The following is a 19,319-nucleotide window of genomic DNA, read 5'->3' as shown; positions in this document are numbered from 1 at the left end:
CATACCATGTACCTGCTTCAACAGATATGGAGGTCTAGAAATGAGATGAAATTTGAAAAAAGGAAAGCTAACAGAGACCGCATCATCAGACAGAGTAGAGTGCTAGCAGACAAATGCTATGCAACCTTCAGAGAAGAACCCTCTCTATCTCAAATCCCCATTAATTGTTCTGAGAACCTTTTAGATAACTTGTTTCCGACAATCCCAAATGACAGCATTGTGATTAGGTTTGATGCTTCTTATAGCAATTTTCGGGTTACCGATTGGAGCAATTGCTAGCAATAGTGAAGGGGTCATGATTGGAGCAGCAATCCGAAGGTTCAAGGCTCAGGATATTGGGGAAGCAGAAATGGGAGCGGTGAGGTGGCCATATTCTTGGCAAGGCAACTCAACTTTGGTAGCTATGTTATAGAAGGGATAACTTGAAGTGAAGCTCCAAGGAGCAGCATGTCCTTGGTATCTGGAAGCGCTGAAGGCTCACATTATCTTTTTAGTTCATGCTTTTAATTCCTGTACTTTTAATTGGATCAGTCGGCTGTTTAATGGGGACGCAGACTCCCTAGCGAAATGGGCATACCATCAGTTGGGAAGTTCTGAACTTCCAAAGTGTATGGTTGAAAACTCCTGTGTTCCTATACACCTTTAGGTGGTTTTAATTTAAGGGTAGTAAGTTTACATCGAAAAAAAAAAAAAAATAGTTGATGCTGTTACCTTTTCATGTCAATAGATACTGCTTACTCAAAATCTAACATTCCGAAGGGTGGAATATTACTCAGAGAAACACTAGTAACTCTCCAATAAGAAACTCCAATTGCAAGAGCTTTGCCCCTGGAACACAGTCCAGACTAATCCATCTTATGCATGTACTCTTATCTGCAACATTTTATTCTTACCAACAATAAATCTAACAATAGAATCGTTTGATCACGTAGTACTGAATTTGACTTCAAAATTCCTTACTGTCAATAGTGAAAACTGCTTATGTTTTTTGCATTTGTCGATAATAGTTGGTACCATTATAACAATCATAGCCACTCAAATCTTCACTCACTTGAAAACAAAAACAAGAAAAGATATACAGAAGTACATGATTTAACACAACATGGCACTAGAAGACAACACATCTTTCTTACAGGTCCATCGCTTTCCACAGGTTGTTGCATATATCAATTGGAGCTGCATTTGATGGATCAAACTCAAACGCCTCAACCAACAACACATCTTTCTTACATGTCCATCTTTTTTTTTGATAGTTTCTTACATGTCCATCGCTTTCCACAGGCTGTTGCATATATCAATTGGAGCTGCATTTGATGGATCAAACTCAAACGCCTCAACCAACTTCTTATTTCTTTCCAGTATATCTATAATGGGGCTTAGGAGAACCTTACAACAACAAGATAAAAAAAGCCTTGTCTTAATTTGAGCTAGCTAACAAAAAAAAAACTCTACATGCATGCCACAAAGGATACTGCCCGAAGTTTTGGTTTTGTCATCAATGTTTGGGATGATGTTTGTGACAGAAGCATACATCGAAAGCTTTTTCCTGCATAATCCGGAAAATAAACAAAAAATTAATAATGTTTATTTCCCAAGATTCTAACCTCACAACATATAGTAGGGAGCATAACATCAGATTGGATATGAGTTAGGATATAATATTAGAGGCTAAACATAAAATAATCTTTTCATGATGATTTGACCACCTATGGGTTATTTTGGATAACTACATTGTATTCAGATTGTTATTAACTTATTATGAAAAGCAAGAAGATTGCATTATATATAGTGGACTCCAAACCTAAAAATAACATCAGGAAACGACTAAACTACCCATACATAAGACATTTACTAATATACCCTCTAACACCACCTCTCAAACTCATAATGGCGCGCATAATGAGTTTGCAACAAGACGAACTAGACCATAAACTACATCACCACCAAAGCAAAACAATCCACGAAATGTTCGCTGCAACACACTTCAAACCAGAATCATGGACGCCTACAGTAGAAACACCTATTATGGTAATGCTCCAGGAGGCCAGCGAGAGAACCGCACAAGACCAAATCAAGAGATCTCGAGATGGGAGAATGGAGTAAAAACCAAACAAGGTGAAAATCAAGCGACAATCCCTGCCATTCTCATAATGCTCCCCAGCAAAATTCAGGAAGCACTAAATCAGAAAAGTAGAAAATCACAAAATCATTAAGCTACACGAGAGAAATATCAAACACAAGACCATAACCGAAACTGAGCAACCCAAAGGTCATAACAAACATATCCGAACAAACCACCAAGGTAATAGCCGCATCAAACTAGGATCCATATCAACCAAGTGGAAACCAATCGATAACTATACGAAGCAGAACCAAATTCAAAGCATCATATACACGGTCGACACCAATATCACGTTCTACATAATCCTTCATCAAAGACTGATTGCCCAAACCAAAAAAAAACCCATGAGAACCACGTCCCAGTTGTTGAGAAAACACCATTTGGTCAAAGCTGCCCCACATTCATCTCTTTTTTCACCCATATTCAACCCAGCAATAAATCAACATCTCACTAATAAAATTTTGTTGGCCAATGGCACAGCCCCAATATTTCTCGAGTCCAAATCGACAACACCAGATCAAAATGAATCACCAACACATCACTAACAAGATCGAATTGTAATCACAATAGCCAGAAATTTTTTAGGGGGAGAAAGAAAATAAACAATGTTTGATTTCAAAAGAAAGTTCGGTAGAGCAGGAACCTTGATGCATTTTTTCCCCAAATTACCTTAAAGTTAGTATGTATCTACAGAGAATTATTAATATGTGTCTACATAGAATTATAATATTATTAGCAGATAAAAATCTCAACCGTCTTGAAATCATGAAAAGAACCTAGTTGCAATGCAATTGTAACTCTAAAACAACATTATGATCAAGAGAGTACTAACAAATACAGGCTGCATTGAGTATCACTTGACTAATGAATGATGGTTTCCATGTGGATAACTCGTAAACAATTCCACCAAAAGTATATGCACCACCAATTTATAAACGGGTCATTGTTTTGATCGATAGCTTCTTGGGGTAGTGCATAAGTGTTCCTTTCTTTAAAGATTGATGGTACCCAAGCTTTAACCTATAATAACAAGTTTTTTTCCAAATTACCCTTACAGCTACATTCTACCCTACCCCCAGAAAAAAAAAAAAAAAAAACTAACTTGAGGGTTTTCAGCCTCACACCCTTGGCTCCGCCAAACCATATTGAACAGCTCACCAAATCCAAACAACAAAAATTTCTATCTTTACAGAAAATACTAGATCTGAACCAACACAAATAACCGACAACCCACACAGAAAAGGAAAGTAAAAGTTTCTCAAAACAAAATACTAGATCAAATCGACAATTCGTTGATACTGAAAAGAAACCGAAAACCCAATTGTTGAAAGTTCTTCAGATAACCAAATCCCAACCAAAAAGAGACCCACTTGAATGTAAAGAAACCGATTTCTCGGAACCAAAAATCTCCCTTACGAAAATTCTCAACAACATAAAGGAAGTGAATACTCGAACTCAAACTCAGAATATACCATGTTAAAACTTCTGAAATATATTGAATAAGCAAGGTGAAATAACTACATAGGACTCACTCTCCCTAAATTGGGGGAGAACGTGAAACATGACTCCTAGCTGTGCAATGTGGGACTAAAACCCACTACATATAATACTACTAAGGCTGACCTAACACCTGACATTCTCAACATAAATGAATTCTTAAACATCTCTAACTATAATTTTAAAAAAACGCATTGAGGCTTAAGCCTCAAGGGGCGTCTTAAGCCTTTTTGAGATTTAGCACCTTGAGGCTTAAGCCTCACATGTTTTTATACTTTTATACCTTTTCTATTTTTCCACTTTTGTTTTTCAGTTTTTTTACGACTTAGCCCTTCCAAAACTTCTTTAATGATTAAAAAAATTCTATTAGGTTATGTTTTGAGAATCAAAATACCTCATTCTATTACAAATCCCAAACTTCCATTATCAAACCCCATTTTTCCTTATTCTCTTCCTTTCATTTTTATATTGAGTCTTAAGCCTCAAAGCCTCGGCTTTGAGGCTCACCTTCAGCCTCACAGAGGGTCTGAGCCTCAAGGCTCTGATGCATTTTTTTTAAAACACTGTATAGTGAGTTATAAAACTACAACTTCAGTGCATCACAAAAGCCTTACATGTCACCCAATTGGTCTTATTATGTATCATCCCAATCAACCAACCTACTCTAATTTCTACTCATTGGGACAGTCCTAGACTTTACCTCTCGTAGCTTGCACTCGGGCACATACAAATATTTGTATACATATGTATATTACGGCACTTGTACTCAAACACCTTTTTTTTCGTACTGAAACCCTGTTTGAGTCCTTTTTCACTAATACCAAAACGTTATTGGTGATTGGAAATAGTGTCACAAAAACATTATAGGAGGGGCATATGAGGGAGATCCATAGAAGGCAGAGAGTATAATAGACCCAACAGCATGAACATAAAAAACTCGCGGTAACAGAATGGTGAGCATCCAAAATTGGAAGCATTGACTATAACTCCCCGAGTCAGGGGCAGACCTACAGCAGGGCTAACAGGTATATATATATATATATATACTGTAATTAAACTATAAATGTATAGTATTTGACAAGTAAATGTGCAATTTAGCTTAAAGTATAAAGTTGCAGCCCACCCTGACTTCATATCCTGGTTCCACCCCTGCCCTGAGTTCAGCCATACTTTGAACAGATTACATAACGACTTGACAATTAAATCCTCAAACCTGTAGCCTCCTCTCGCAGGTGTCTGCATTGCATAACCATAACAACAGATCAATATTGGCCAACAATCTTTGTTAGGTGGGATGCTTCTTCCAAACATGAGTTTTCATACTTAGAATCGAAATTCCTCCCTTCATTTTCGGACACCTGCAGGAAAGACTTTGCAAGCAATTCAACCACCCAAAAAACTGTTGATATTGGTAATAGCATCAAATAAGTTGCCTTAAGTCCACTGACAATGTAAAAGTTGTTGAGAAATTGATTCTTCGATTTCATTACACATTGGGCAGGTTAGAGATAGCTCCATGGCCCTAAATAAGATGGTTGTCTGTAGCTTGCCCCACAGTGCACACCAAGTCAAAAACATGATCTTTAATGAAACAGGAAAGTCCATACATTTTTGTCAGAGAGGGACAGCACCGGGTTGAGTTTTTCTCTAATCTTTGTTTCCAAGAATTTATATACTAGATCTTTTAACTTGGCATACATCTTTCTTAGACCATTTACATGTCCAGAGGTCTTTGTTGTCTTTAGGTCTTTGGGGTGTTAAGTAAAGCGTTTAAGAGCTCCAAAAAAGTTGTTTCCCTTACGTTTCTTCACAAGTGAACATCCCCATTCAGACATCTTGCCTTCTCTAGCCTTGTCAACCAATCTACAAAAGGTCTCTGTTAAAATTGTGAAAAGAAGATGAGAAAGTGGGTCTCTCTCTAAAGAAACCTACTGGAGAGCCTTCCATCATACCAAAAAGGAGGCAGTGCATATGCAAGTGTGAATCCAACCTCACCATACATTTCCAAAGCCCATTCTACCAGTAGTAATGGAAAACGTGTCAATTGACATGGTTAAACCCTTTGGAAAAGTCCAATTTGTAATGAATGCCTGGAACCTCCGATTCAAGTTTTGAATCTATGCCCTTAATGGCTTAGAACGCCATCCAAGATTTGTCTACCTCCAGCAGATGCTTATTGGGTTTCTGAGATTTATACAAGGAAGAGTGACACTGATAATAGAAGTAAGACCTTTAGAATTATCTTGTACATTTCCTGCCAATAAGGGTTTATAATAGAATAGTTACTACTTCTGTTAAAAATGAACTATCAATTCCCTGTATAATTACTAGATCCAATAAATTATGCCAAGGGATCACTAAAACACAACTCACTAGTACTGCGGCTTCACAATAGTACATACTACATACTACTGCCTTTAATCTTCAGTATAAATCTGTTAACCAACTCAATCAACTCATTTTCTTTTTTTTTTGAGTCGTGGATATCCTAGAACTTTTTGGTGTTTCTGTTCTTTTTGTTGAGAACCACTTTACACCAAAAGCCTGGGCTGATTGAGAAAACATTGGTGTTTCGAACATGTTGCAACTTGCAACCAAATGCCTAAGTCCTAACAAGGGGCAAAACCAAACGTCATCGCACTTCCATTTTCTAGCTATTCAATTGTCCATCTCAACAACCTCATAATTGTTTATGTGCTTCAGCCATTGGCCATTTGCTCTCAGGTCTCAACGTGTTAAGCGAACTCACGATCCAGTGTGCATGCAGTTTAGACATGCTAGACCCTACAAAGCAGATATACAACCTCTCCACGTGGAAAAAGCTTAGTGTTTGTGTCCACGACATAGTTCACAAGTGACCTTTATACTATTTCAAGGAGCTTTTGGAATATATATAATATAAAACTTATATTATATATATTCCAAAAGCTCCTAACTCCTAAGTATTTAGTACTTATATTATAAGTACTTAGGAGTTAGGATAGACTGAATGCACTCAAGGCAGATGATTGATATTATTGAACATTCTAAACGAAAAAACACCACTAGGCAGAAAAATGAAGAAACATGAGATGTCTTGCAGGCCACGAGTATTCATCTATTTTACTCTTAAGACTCTGAACAAGCCTACAACAAGGTTATACTAAACAGCACAGTCATGAATGGCCCACTGATGTGTAAGTTCTGAAACAGAGCCAAGGCCTACTACTGAATGATGTCCTCAAGTTGACCATATGACTCCTGATTGGTGGTTCTTATCAATTGCTTCCATGACTATGGAGTTTAAACGTAGTGAGATTATATCATGGGTGCATTAGTGCATAACATGGTACTAACTAGTAAGTACATATGATAAAAAAAAGTAAGTATGAAATTCTTCTTCCTCTTATATATATTTCTGCTTCTTCTTTCGGAGTAGCATCACTGGCTCCATAATATCATTCTGTTAGCAGAGTCACAATGACGTCCACCAGGCTAAGGTGACGACTGACGACTACTCTTAGTAAACATTAAAGTAAATCAAATGCTTGACTAGAATCATGAAATCAAGTGTGCAGTACTTACTGAGCCCTTAATTCATCTTTCTCACATTGTTTCAGCATCTTCTTTTGATCTTCTATAGTAAGCCTCTGGCATTCTAAATCCTGAATCTGCTCATTGGCAATTGTGTTCATTTTGTAGAAGAAATGGGTTAGTGATTATGTTACCGGAACTTTTAATGATAAATATGCCAAAACCAATAAATATTATACTTATCTAAGTTCCTCCATAAGTGAACCTTCTTTCTGAAGTTCCTCTTCCAACTCATTTTCAAGACTGTCTAGATCTTTATCACTAAGCACTTCAGTGTTTGCCGCATGTATCCTTTGCTTGCACGCATTTATCTTCTTTTGATACTCTACAGCATAAAAGCACTTGTCAAACTGGATAGCACCGAAGTCAAATGTTGTCTTCATGAAAACATATCTTTACTTTAGCTAATAACTAAGAAAGTCATATGCTGACAGTGGTTTTTGACATCCTCCATGTTTTCTGACAACGAAGAGAAGTAGCCTACTTCAATAATCCAACATCAAGGCACAAAATTGTAATCATGCTCAAGTTAAAGCAATACAATACCCTTTTGTCCTTTTCATACTATTGCATCTATTAAATAAATGAACTGTAACTAAATCAACATAGATTCACTGGGATAAGCTGATTATCTTGTGGGTAATCTGCACGTATTGATCAGCCTATAGAACAATTGCTTTATTTTCCTTTTTAATTTGAGAAGTAGCAGTTATACTGACCGAAAAAAGAGTTACAAGAAATGGGAAGAAATTTAGCATCTATATGAGCTGAGATTCCCAGTAGAATAATCATTCAGAATTTTGGACCGCATCAAAATGATTTTGCATGTTGAAGAATTATAACCATCCAACTTTAACTTTAAGTTGACTTGAAGAGACGATTTTATAGGGTCGAATTTTCCTTTTTTCACAGTACTAAAGATTGGCATCCAACTTAAAACCAATCGGTGATAAGTGGAGAGGCCCCAAGACATATATTTTATGCGTGGCTTAACATATCCCATGTGGGACTAAACATCTCAACACGTAGATAGGTGGTTTGCAAATAAGATCATGTAAACCATTCATTCGCTCTTGGGGTTCCATATGAGTCACATAACCGAAAACCGAAAACCGAAAAATGTATTTCAATGGAGCCAAGTGTAAGAAAATATGGGTCTAATTGATATACTATACAATATGAAGAGTATGCACTCATGGACCTACATGGGGAAAAAAGTGAAGGACTATACTTGCCACAACAGATGGCGTCCAAGTGCTCCGTAGAATGGTTTCCCCATACATTTTAATCCAATTTTCTACCTTGACGTGCTTGAACATAATCGAATGATATGATACAAACAGTGAGATCACCTTGCTAAACATCAGCCCTGGACACTCATGTGGGCATCAAAAATATATATCCAAAAACGAGTTACGGACAAATTTGGACGGCCCAAAATGGTTAAAATTTCAAGAATCTTCTTTATCTATGGTAGCAGATAAGTTGGAGTCAGATGATTTTGTGATGACCTCCAATGTAAGAAGATAAAATAAGATGAAAATCAGTTTGGAGGTGATCTCAATGCCATGCAATGTGTCATTCAATGTTCCATAAGTTTAATAATTTGAACCCTTAAATTAAATAAATTAGAAATGGAGCACAAATACAATACAGAGAAAATAGTACACACCTTCAAAAGAAAATTTAACCTCATGAAAATCCGCTTCGCAGCTGGTTCGAAGCGTCTTGGCCCCTTCAAGAGATTGCATTAAGTTATTGACATCCTTTTTGTTCTTGAGAACTTCAACAAGATCATCACCATATGACATCAACTTCTTAATATCAATTCGACCGACATCTGCCATTTGGATTTATCTCTCAAATGGTAAAACAAATGCTTCCTTGGCCCTAGCAGATATGAAACCAAACAAGGGATTGTTATAGGTGCACGAACTGGATCTTTAATTCATCTTCGTAACTAGTGAAGACTTAACAAGATTCTTGACAAAAACAATCGGTGCACTTTCTGTCCAAGTCTTATCTCGAAAAACAAGATCAGTAAGACCTGCATGTGAGAGAAAAAATAACATTAATGACTTAATGCACATAATGCTCTCCGGTTACTTTTTGTATCAGCAACATGATTCGCTTCTATACAGAATGAATGAGGTGACAGGAATCAAAAATACCAACTATGCAGGGGAAAATTCATGCTCAAGTACAAACACGTAGGCCTTTGGATCAGTGGAATCATGGTCTTATCCAGATCTCTAAATGTCTCAAGAACCATCAGATTAGCCAAACCAAAAAACTGTACAAGACTCTTACCATAAAAAGAATCAAAGAAATCTACTTTTTTCAGCTAAAGCAAACCGAATAAAACACAGGTTAGTACCATTTAGTCTCATTTCTCCCATCTCTCTTCATAAACCAAACAACAACAGGTGATGTCTGTACCTCGACTTTTCTATGTTAAAACAAAACTTAAATGGAGAACACTGTTTTCTCCAAAAAAAAATTCATCCCAATACCTGAATGCGATGCCGTCTACATAATGGGAAGTCCTCACAGCCATATGGGTACAAAACCATGTCAGAATAATTGGCACATCTCAAAACACCCTGTTTCTCCCATTATGCTACAAAGTTTCAAGGATGACAATCTAAATGATAAAAGGTATGACTTCCAGAATTGCTCCAAAAAAAATATAATTACAACATGGTCTAACCAGATCCAAAGGTTAAAACACGGTTAACTTCTTCTTTAACATAAACAAAGCAGAAGATGGACATAACATTTTATACAACTGTGACATACATAATATTAGAACAAAAATGTATCTTTTCAAAGATAAAGGAAAAAAAACCAAATCTTCAGGTAGCATCATCCTATGAACTTTAACCCTATATGTTCTGCAATTGCCAAGCTTGAAGTCAGACCAGGTGACTCTATTCCAAACAGGTTTATAAGTCCACGCACTCCATTGATATCCTCTCCCTGTATAATAAAATCAACAGGAGGCTGTCCAGGACCCGAAAGCTTTGGTCGAATTCCAGCATAACCTGGCTCCAGTGATCCCTCCTTCAGATTTGGATAGTACCTTCTTATTTCTGGGTAAAACTTCTGTACACGGTCAGAAGAGACAGAATAGTCGAACTTATTCAAGAAACTTGAGATAGAGTCAAGCTCACCAATCCATTCAACATCTGGGCCGAACTTGACATGGCCATCCAAATCCAGTGTAACATGCACACCAAGGCCACCATCCTCGGGGATGGGATAGATCAAATGTTCGAAAGGAGGAGTCTTATTATTTGATAGGGTGAAATAGCAACCTTGAGCATAATAAGATGGTGGGATCACTCTACTATCTAATCCTTTGAAACTTTTTGCAAGGGATGGAGAACTAAGACCCGCAGAGTTTACCACAAGATTAGGGACAAGTATTAGCTCTGGTTGTGGGGGACAGCCCCCAATGCATTTCTCTATATTCTTGCTTTGAGAAATATGGATTTGAATACTATCTCCTTCAAGATGACCACCAACTACAGTAGTATTGTAAGAGAAGGTTGCTCCATGATTCTCAGCTTCCCCCACTAAAGATAGCATGAGAGCATGGGTATCAACTATCCCAGAATAAGGCGACAGCAATGCTTTTAGACATTTCAATTCTGGTTCCATGCGCATAGCTTCAAACCCCTCCATCATCCTCAAACCTTCAACCCCATTTTCTCTTCCTTGACTCAGAAGAACAATCAACTTTTGAATCTCCGAAGACCCTGTAGCAACTATGAGCTTACCAATCTGCTTATGAGGAACCCCATGGTTAGCACAGTACTGATACAACAATTTTCTTCCTCTTAAACAAAATATAGCCTTGAGAGAGTTGGGAGGATAGTAAATGCCAGCATGGATGACTTCGCTATTACGGGAACTTGTGCCAGAACCAAAGGTTGGAGCAGATTCAATTACAAGAACGTCTCTACCCTTCAGAGCCAGATCCCTCGCAACTGCTATTCCAACCACACCAGCTCCAATCACAACGCAATCTACATTCTCTTTCGGGATTGTCTCCAATAACAGAGATTGGGATGGGATTGTCGACTTCCTTGATTGAATCCATACACTGCTCGTGCAACTCTTCAAGGTTCTTCGAAGCGTATGTCTCAGCATATTTTTGGACACTCTCTAGGCTTACTCAGAGCATCAGGACAAGAAAAGCTAACCATAGACGGCACAAATTAGGAATAGAGAGAAACTCTTGTAGCAGATCGTTCACAGTAGACTTAAACTTAAACTCGGTCATACAAGTATAAAATGGTTGAAATGTTTGTAGTAAATACATTGGATTACAAAAAAGGAAATGTGTGAGTAGTATGAGGATAACTGTGAATTCTACAAAGAACACAAATGACATTGAAAGTTGAAAGTTGAAGATTATACCTTGGAAGTTTCCCTTTCTCTAGACTTGTGCTTCTTTTGCCACTCAATCAACCCCCGGAAGACATTGTCCTACTCTGTTAGCTTCGGACGGGTAAAAAAACCCAAGCCCAGTGGATCAAGCCTTTTGAAACCCCAAGCCCATATTAGAGAAGTTCCGGTAATTTGATGACCAAAACTCCAAAAGAAATTAAGTCGGAAATTGCCAATGATTAATGGGCCTCAGCCCCCTCATTTCGGTTCAGTTACATGTAAACCCCCTGTGTACGGACTACGGACGTATCCATAAAATTTCCCTATTATTCACGTCCAACCAATTAACCTCCGTGCTTTCTATAATGGACGTAAATCTCGCTCTAATTTTTATCTTCACACTAATCTGTTTCTTTTTTTGCCCTTCTCAATAAATAACCAGTATATATATATATATTTTTTGAGTTTGCTCTAACGAAGAAGCCAACGAAAACACTGATTTTAACTTCGTTTCTTTCCCATTGAAGAGAGCCATTAGTATTTGATTCTTATGTGAAAATACTATTTACCACTTGCATCTTCATGATGATATTTATAATTCAATGAGGGACTTCGAACTAGGGCGTTATTATCACTCGATGATTGATGAGATCAGTAGATTGAGTGGAATTTGTTTGATGAAATGTTTGTAGGAAATAAGTTGGATTTACGTGATTTGAAGAGGTTAGTCAAGTAGGAGATCTTGTATGGGAGAGAATGATCACATTAATCTACTCAAAAGTAATGGGTAAGTAGAAACCAAAGTAAATGCAGAGACAAAATTGGAGAGTTGAAATTGTCTGATGCCTTGACAAAATATATGTAAATATATATTTACATAGTAACTTGACATATGTAAATACAAATTCATATATGTAAATGCAAATTCACATAGTTTATTTAATTTATATGCAAATACAAATTTGACATATGCAAATTTGAATTTACATATGCAAATTTAAGTTTACAGAGTAGTTTGATATAAACAAATTGGAATTTACATATGAAAATTTAAGTTTACATAGTAGATTTGTGAAACAAAACAAGCCTGATGAAAAAATGTATGGAAATTTTATATTTTCATAGTTGTTTAACCTATGTAAATTTGTATTTACATATGAAAATTTAGATTTTTGTAGTAGATTACTAAAATAAAACAATTCTAATATCAGACGTATGCTATGAAAATCTTAATTACACAGAAGATTAACCTATGAAAATTTTAACCCGCATAAGATGTAGAAGTTCTTTTTGTTTAAGATTAACATGAATTTTCACAAACATTTGTTTTTGTCATCTGACAAGTGCGTGACACAGTCTATACAAATCGGAATTTACATGTGCAAATATGAATTCTCATAAACTTTTTTCTAACATGGCTATAGAAATTTGACAAACTGACAAACGTATCAAGCTCATTTTTTGCATTACATCCAGAATTCAAAGATCAAGAATTCAAACAAAAATAGTATCCAAAAGTTACATTCAGAATTCCAAAACAAACTGACATTACATAAAAGATCAAAGATTTACATCCATAATTCACTTTCCATGCTTTATAGAATAGAAAAGCATTCGACTGATGCACCCAAGCAAGGCATGGATCGCGAGCTCTTTGAACTACTTTTTGATTCCTCGCGCCTGCTACTTCGGCTAGAAGCACATAAATAAGGCCACAAGCATAAGGATCCTATCAACTTGTTCCGACACACCTAAGATAGAAGAATAATCTTCTTATCTTAGTCTTACTTCACCGGGAAAGAAGAATTGGCTGCACTCTCCCTCATTGACTTGAGTAAGAGATCGGAAAGATATTCTTCACCAACTGTTCGGAATCGGTATAACTCGAATCTTCAAGTCAAAGTCTTGCTTATGAGTTTATATATTCGTGTTGATTGAGTTGCTGATAGTAGGGAATTCCAGTAAAAAGAAAGTCCTTTGAATCATAAGCATTAAGTTCTTGGCTAGCTACTTTGCCTTTCCATGGCTTTAAGAATTCAACCTCGTCTTGCGAAAGATAGCTGGTCAGAGGATTGTCAACATTCGCGAGGCTGGCCATCTTGCTAATTGACTTCTTTGCTGAATTGGGATTGGACGTGGGATATATTTCTTATTTCCCTCTCGATCTCTTCTCTGGATCTCACTGTCAAGAAGAGAAATTTGAGATCTAGGGTTTTATGTGTGGCGGTATTTTAGTCAGTTTGGATATTTTAGAAAGATAGGGGGTTTTTATGAGTTAGTACGTAATGAGGGGGTTTTTATGCCGGGTATGTATCAACCAGGGAGATTAAACCCAAAATCTGGATTATCTTCATGATTTTGCCATATCAAGGAATTGGTCCCAAGGCCTATTTTCAAGTTAAAATCACTCTCAAAACTAGCAATTTTTTTTAATCACTTTATGATTGTTCATAGCTTATGTTGATATATGAACAGTGATTGTTCATTCCCCAAATAGGTATGAGAATACAATCAAACCTGGTTTAAATATACCAAACTCTGAGGAAGGACATGTATATGATATGGTTGTTTATGGATATTCATGTGCACTTCTAGTTGGCTCCTAATAATAGGGTAATTAGGTCCAACAATGATCGATTATTAGGTTTTGGTCCTCCTAACCATGAGTTGACTTAGTTGACCAACGATGGATGTCCGCCCATCTCACATATTTTACTATTACCCATAATACCCTTATGAGGTCAATGTTGACCATCTCCAATTTTGTAGTTTGACGCCAATTCGACGGTATGTGATGAGACACGTGGTCTATTTTTAACGGGTAAGATCATCTAGATCTTGGGCGTTGTTATCAAAACATGTGTGAACTGTGGATCTAAATAAAATTGGCGGGAATACACTTACTAACTCACACCTTCGTTCACTCTCTCTCATTTCTATTTCTCATTTCTCTGTTCTGTCATTTTCCACACAGAGAGAATGACAGTGTTAACAATAATCTCTCATTGACGTAGTTTGGATCTTCGAAGGAAAGAGCAAACTTGGTTAGGAGTTGGAGTTTTATATATTAAAAAAAAAACAAACTTGGTTAGGAGTTGGAGTTGGAGTTTTATATATATATTTAAAAAGAAGCAAACTTGGTTAGGTACGTTGTCAATGCTCATTCTTTTGCATGTTTAATTTGCATGCCAATGATTGTTTTGAATATTTAAACCCTAATAACATTTAATTAGGTCATAAATATTACGTATTTTTTTATTCCAATGGATTAGACCTTTTTTGTCTATTGGTTATGTTATTTAATATAAAATGATGGATTCTCCATGCTGTTGCCATTAAATAATTATTTAAGAATAGTGGATTTGTATTTCAGTTTGTATTTTATTGATGTTTATGGCCATTCCTTATTATATGAAACTAGTATATAGCCCATGCCCACGACACTATTTCAAATTAGGCCCAAAAGAACCCCAACCAACCGAATGATAAAAGCCCAGCCCACAAAACGATCATGATCCAGTACTATTTCAAATTAACATTGTAAACTGCACATACTCTATAAGACTTTGGATCTGCCATGTCATAACTTGTTAAATACAATGGTAGCCGCCGGATGGGGCCCTGCAGACCCCACACCAAGCCTTTTTATTAGATAGATGTTGTATTTTGGCTTTGGTTCAGTCATGTGGTATGACAAAAGAAAATTTGTTATTCATTTGGGAGGTTCAAGGAAAAAAACTATGCCTGGTTTATTTGGTTTGGAAGAGTACTCTGGTGGATTGAAGAGAGTGTATTCAGTAGAAGGAGATGAGTTGAATTGGATGGAATTCATCAAGGAAATTATGATGTTTGTTCCCAGGAAAAAGGTGTCATCTGTTCAATACATTTTAGTAGGGTATTTGTGTCCACTGAGTACTGACAAACAACTTATAGATATGTGGGAGAACATAATAGTTGAAAGTGACAATAAATTTCATCTGTTTATGTCTTATGATTACCAGAATGTGTAAGGAATGACCCAAGATTGGGAGACAAACCCTAGGGTCATGGGTGTATGTCCTTCACTGCCCACACATGAGTCCACACTTAATTCAAGTCCACCAATTGATAGGTCTAGTTCAATCCCTTCACATCATCCAAGCTCATCTCTCATCTTTGACTTGACCATGCCAAATGATGAGTCAAGTGAAAATGTCATTATAGACTTAACCACTTCACAGCCTATGCCAAATAATGAGTCAACTAAAAATTTCATTGTAGACTTAACCACTTCAAAACAACATATTCTGACAAAAAAACCAAATGCAAAACTTCCTAGAAGAGTAGTATTGCTGAAAGATGGGATTCCAAAGACTTTTTTACAAAACAAGTCTAATTTCTCAGATTTTGAAAGTCAGAGTGATGAAGATGATGTTGAACCAATTTCTGGAAGCAAGTGATGAATCATTGGATGAAGGATTTAAGGATGATCAAGGGGGGGGGAGGAGATTGGCTTTGAAAGTCAAAATGAGGTTGGAGATGGTGTGGAAGCAACTGTATGTTGTTGATCAACAAGTTGTTGGGAGTAGTCAGGCATGTGAGGAAGAAGTTCTTTCTCAATTCAATGATTTGTTTGAGAGTGGTAAGTCATTTGAGCATGATATTGAATATGGAAACAATGATATATTCCTTGGTGGTAGCTCATATGATGAAAATGATAGACAGTTTGAGGTGGTTGCTAGATTTGGCCCTTGTAGTCAAGATACATTTAATTTAGGTGATCCTGAATCTGAGAAAGAAGATGAGGATTGGGATCCTGTTGATGTACATTCAAGTGAAACTTCAGAAGGTTTACTAGTGTCAGATAATGAAGAAGAAGATACTGAGATGAACAATTTTGTGATATCAACAAGAAATTGCTATATGAAAGAAGATACTGAGAGGACTGATAACCCAGAAACAACAGTCTCCAAAAATAACTTGAAATTGAAAACAAATATGGAATGGAGACACATTAGAGAGTGTAGACAATTTATAAAAGATATCGCAATCTCCCACATGTTTAGTTTCAAACAGAAGAAGAATATGATAAGGAAATGTATTTTGTGATTTGTAAAGATAAGGACTGCAAGTGGTTTGTGAAATGTAGCAAGAAGATAAATGAGCTTACAGTGAAGCTCAGGAAGTATAATGACATCCATACTTGTGAAGCTGATGAGGAGAACAAAGTTGTGCAAGCCAAAGCTCCTTAGGTTGCTAATGAATTGGAAGCATTTGCAAGGGCCCATCCAACCTTGCTCAAGTTGACTTGTTTAATGAGATATATCGTGAGTATGGTGTACACATATCTTATTGGAATACTTGGAGAGCAAGGATCATGTTGCAAGAGAAAATGCATGGTAATTATGAAGAGGGGTACATGATGATTTCAGAAATGAAAGAACAAATTTTGGAAAGGAATGAAAGAAGCATTGTAAAGTGGTACAAGGATTCTGCAGATGAGTTTGTGGGTTTCTTTGTTGCATACAAGGCATCATTAGATGGGTTTGTGAAAGGGTGTAGGCCAATCATTGGACTTGATGGTTGCTTTCTTAAGGGCAAGTATGGGGGATGTTGTCTTAGTGCCATAGGAATGGATGCAATGAATGATATTTTTTCACTTGCTATCTTTATATGTAGGGGTGAGAATAAGATTACCTGGAACAAGATGCTGAGCTTACTTAATCCCAACTTGAACAAGCATTCAGCAGGACATCTTACTTTTATATCTGACAGGCAGAAGGGTCTCATTTATGGTGTTGCGAATAACTTCCCATATGCATATCACAGGTATATTACATCATATATTTAAACTTTATTTTCTCATATTATAGTCTATATTCACACCATTAGGTCACCTCAATCACAGATTATGTTTCAGACATATGTACAAGAATTTTAAGATTGTCTTTAAAGGTCATTATTTGGAGAGTTTATGTTGGGGAGCAGCTAAAGCATACAGGATAACTACACGTGAGGCATTTATGGATTTAATAGAGCAGGCAGACAAGGATGCCAAAAAATGGTTGGAAAAGGAATCTAGGAAGACATGGGCTAGATCATATTTTGATCTAACACCAAAGACTGATGCTGTCACAAGTAACTGTTGTGAGTCTTTTAATTCTTAGATCCTCAAGATCAGAGACAAGCCACTGATGCAGTTTATGGACAAGTATACATTGACAATTATGTCACTTATGTATGATAGAAGAGAGATAGGTGATAGACTAAGTGAGGGTGATTTGGTACCTGCTGTACAAGGTGTAATTGAAAAGTTGGAAGCCAAGTATCTTAGGTATAAGATTTCAGGAGTTGCACCAAATGAGTTTTTGGCCACCAATACCAAGAATGGGAAGACTTTCCTTGTGCACATTACTAATATGACATGTGAATGCATTGTGTGGCAAATGACAGGGATGCCCTGTGTCTATACAATAGCTGTGATAAGACTAAGAAGACCAAAGAAGGAGAGTTGGGCCAAGTGAGTTGTTATGTTATTGTAAATTATTTTGTTTTATAGTATTTCATATTATCTTCTTATATTTTGTATATTTTTTTAGGTACTACAGTCATTACTACACTGTGGAGTAATTTAGAGCAACTTATGCAGATTATATCTATCCAATTGCCAATAAAGAATATTGGGACAAGGTTGTTATCTGAATCCACACTATTATATTTATATATTATCTAAATGAATATGATTCTATTTTTTTTTTTATAAACAGATTAAACCTAAGAATGTTGTACTACCTCCTCCAAATGAGAGAAGAGCAGGGAGGCCAAAGAAACAAAGGATAAGGGGAAATGATGAAGAAAAGGCTAGTGGCAAAAGAAAATATAGGAAATGTGGTGAAGTAGGACATAATGCAAGAACTTGCAAGAAGGCTGCAAAGGAGACAAACTCATCACCAAGCAGAAAAAGTAACTTTATTGGGGCCCTAACATGTTTGTTTTTATTCTATTGGGATTTTGTCTGTTTTCTGTTTTCAAAGGAGACCAAAACTAACACACATATCTATGTCTGTTTTAAAACTTGTCTATTTTCCAAGACTAGACTAGACTAGACTAGACATATAAGCATGGTATGTTTTCAAAACTTGTCTATTTTCCAAGACTATACTAGACTAGACTAGACATATAAGCATGGTATGTTTTCAAAACTTGTCTGTTTTCCAGGACTAGACTTGACTTTGGGTTATAAAACCAACACATTACTTTCATACCTCTCACACACTTCTCACTTCTCTCGTTTCCACATCTCTCACACACATATCAATGGGAAAGGGAAAGAAGAAGGTAAAGGAAAGGGACTTGACATTGTTGGACTGGTACCCACTCCACTTAAAAGATCTCATCCTTCCTGGTGTTTACAACAATTTCTCTGCCAGACAAGCTGAAATCTGTAGACAATTCATAAACCTTAATCCAAAGTGTTCACACAAAATGGTGCTGGATCACATGGTTGAGCTGAACTAGGAGAAAAATCATGGATCTAAAGGGAATGAGGAAGACCTTCATGGTGGTGAGCACCAGAATAGACCAAAGAAAGTTGTTGTGCAAGCCTTAAAGGCTAAGGGATTTGTGCTCCCAAAATTGAAGTAGTGTTTATGTTTGTGATCAACTATGTCTATGCTAAGTAAGGTCTATTAAGTTTATGTTTGAGTGAAAAATGTTTGAGTGATGAATGTTGTTGTAGTACGTGGTCTATTAT

General features: G+C 36.6%; 2 protein-coding genes across 3 annotated transcripts; both read right to left on the bottom strand.

Moving 5' to 3' along the window:
• Positions 1–956: 956 nt before the first annotated feature.
• On the bottom strand, positions 957–11,748 carry LOC147523228 (plectin-like protein). Its single transcript, XM_086597902.1, has 6 exons — positions 11,618–11,748; positions 8,865–9,239; positions 7,376–7,517; positions 7,184–7,285; positions 1,473–1,546; positions 957–1,364 (listed from the first exon to the last, which is right to left on the bottom strand). The coding sequence occupies exons 2-6, from the start codon at positions 9,037–9,039 to the stop codon at positions 1,258–1,260; spliced, it is 600 nt and encodes a 199-aa protein (XP_086454028.1). The 5' UTR covers positions 9,040–9,239; positions 11,618–11,748; the 3' UTR covers positions 957–1,257.
• LOC147523229 (L-2-hydroxyglutarate dehydrogenase, mitochondrial-like) lies at positions 9,842–11,700 on the bottom strand. Of its 2 annotated transcripts, none has more exons than XM_086597892.1 (2): positions 11,618–11,700; positions 9,842–11,395 (listed from the first exon to the last, which is right to left on the bottom strand). In XM_086597892.1, exon 2 carries the CDS (start codon positions 11,345–11,347, stop codon positions 10,058–10,060), a length of 1,290 nt encoding a protein of 429 aa, XP_086454018.1. In that variant the 5' UTR covers positions 11,348–11,395; positions 11,618–11,700; the 3' UTR covers positions 9,842–10,057. The 2 variants fall into 2 exon arrangements, with proteins under 2 accessions (XP_086454018.1, XP_086454022.1); XM_086597896.1 differs by lacking the exon at positions 11,618–11,700 and having other exon boundaries at positions 9,842–10,284; positions 10,366–11,611.
• Positions 11,749–19,319: the final 7,571 nt, after the last annotated feature.

The sequence above is a fragment of the Coptis chinensis genome, chromosome 1, assembly GCF_015680905.1.
Source record: "Coptis chinensis isolate HL-2020 chromosome 1, ASM1568090v1, whole genome shotgun sequence".
NCBI lineage: Eukaryota > Viridiplantae > Streptophyta > Magnoliopsida > Ranunculales > Ranunculaceae > Coptis > Coptis chinensis.
Note: the sequence above shows the minus strand (reverse complement) of the source record. Positions and strands in the feature narration are given on the sequence as shown.

Coding starts and splice junctions, on each gene's coding strand:
- LOC147523228 (XM_086597902.1), bottom strand. CDS start 9,039: ATGGCAGATGTCGGTCGAATTGATATTAAGAAGTTGATGTCATATGGT. Junction 7,518..8,864: donor GGTTAAATTTTCTTTTGAAG/GTGTGTACTATT, acceptor TTTATGCTGTAG/AGTATCAAAAGAAGATAAAT. Junction 7,286..7,375: donor TCACTTATGGAGGAACTTAG/ATAAGTATAATA, acceptor CAAAATGAACAC/AATTGCCAATGAGCAGATTC.
- LOC147523229 (XM_086597892.1), bottom strand. CDS start 11,347: ATGCTGAGACATACGCTTCGAAGAACCTTGAAGAGTTGCACGAGCAGT.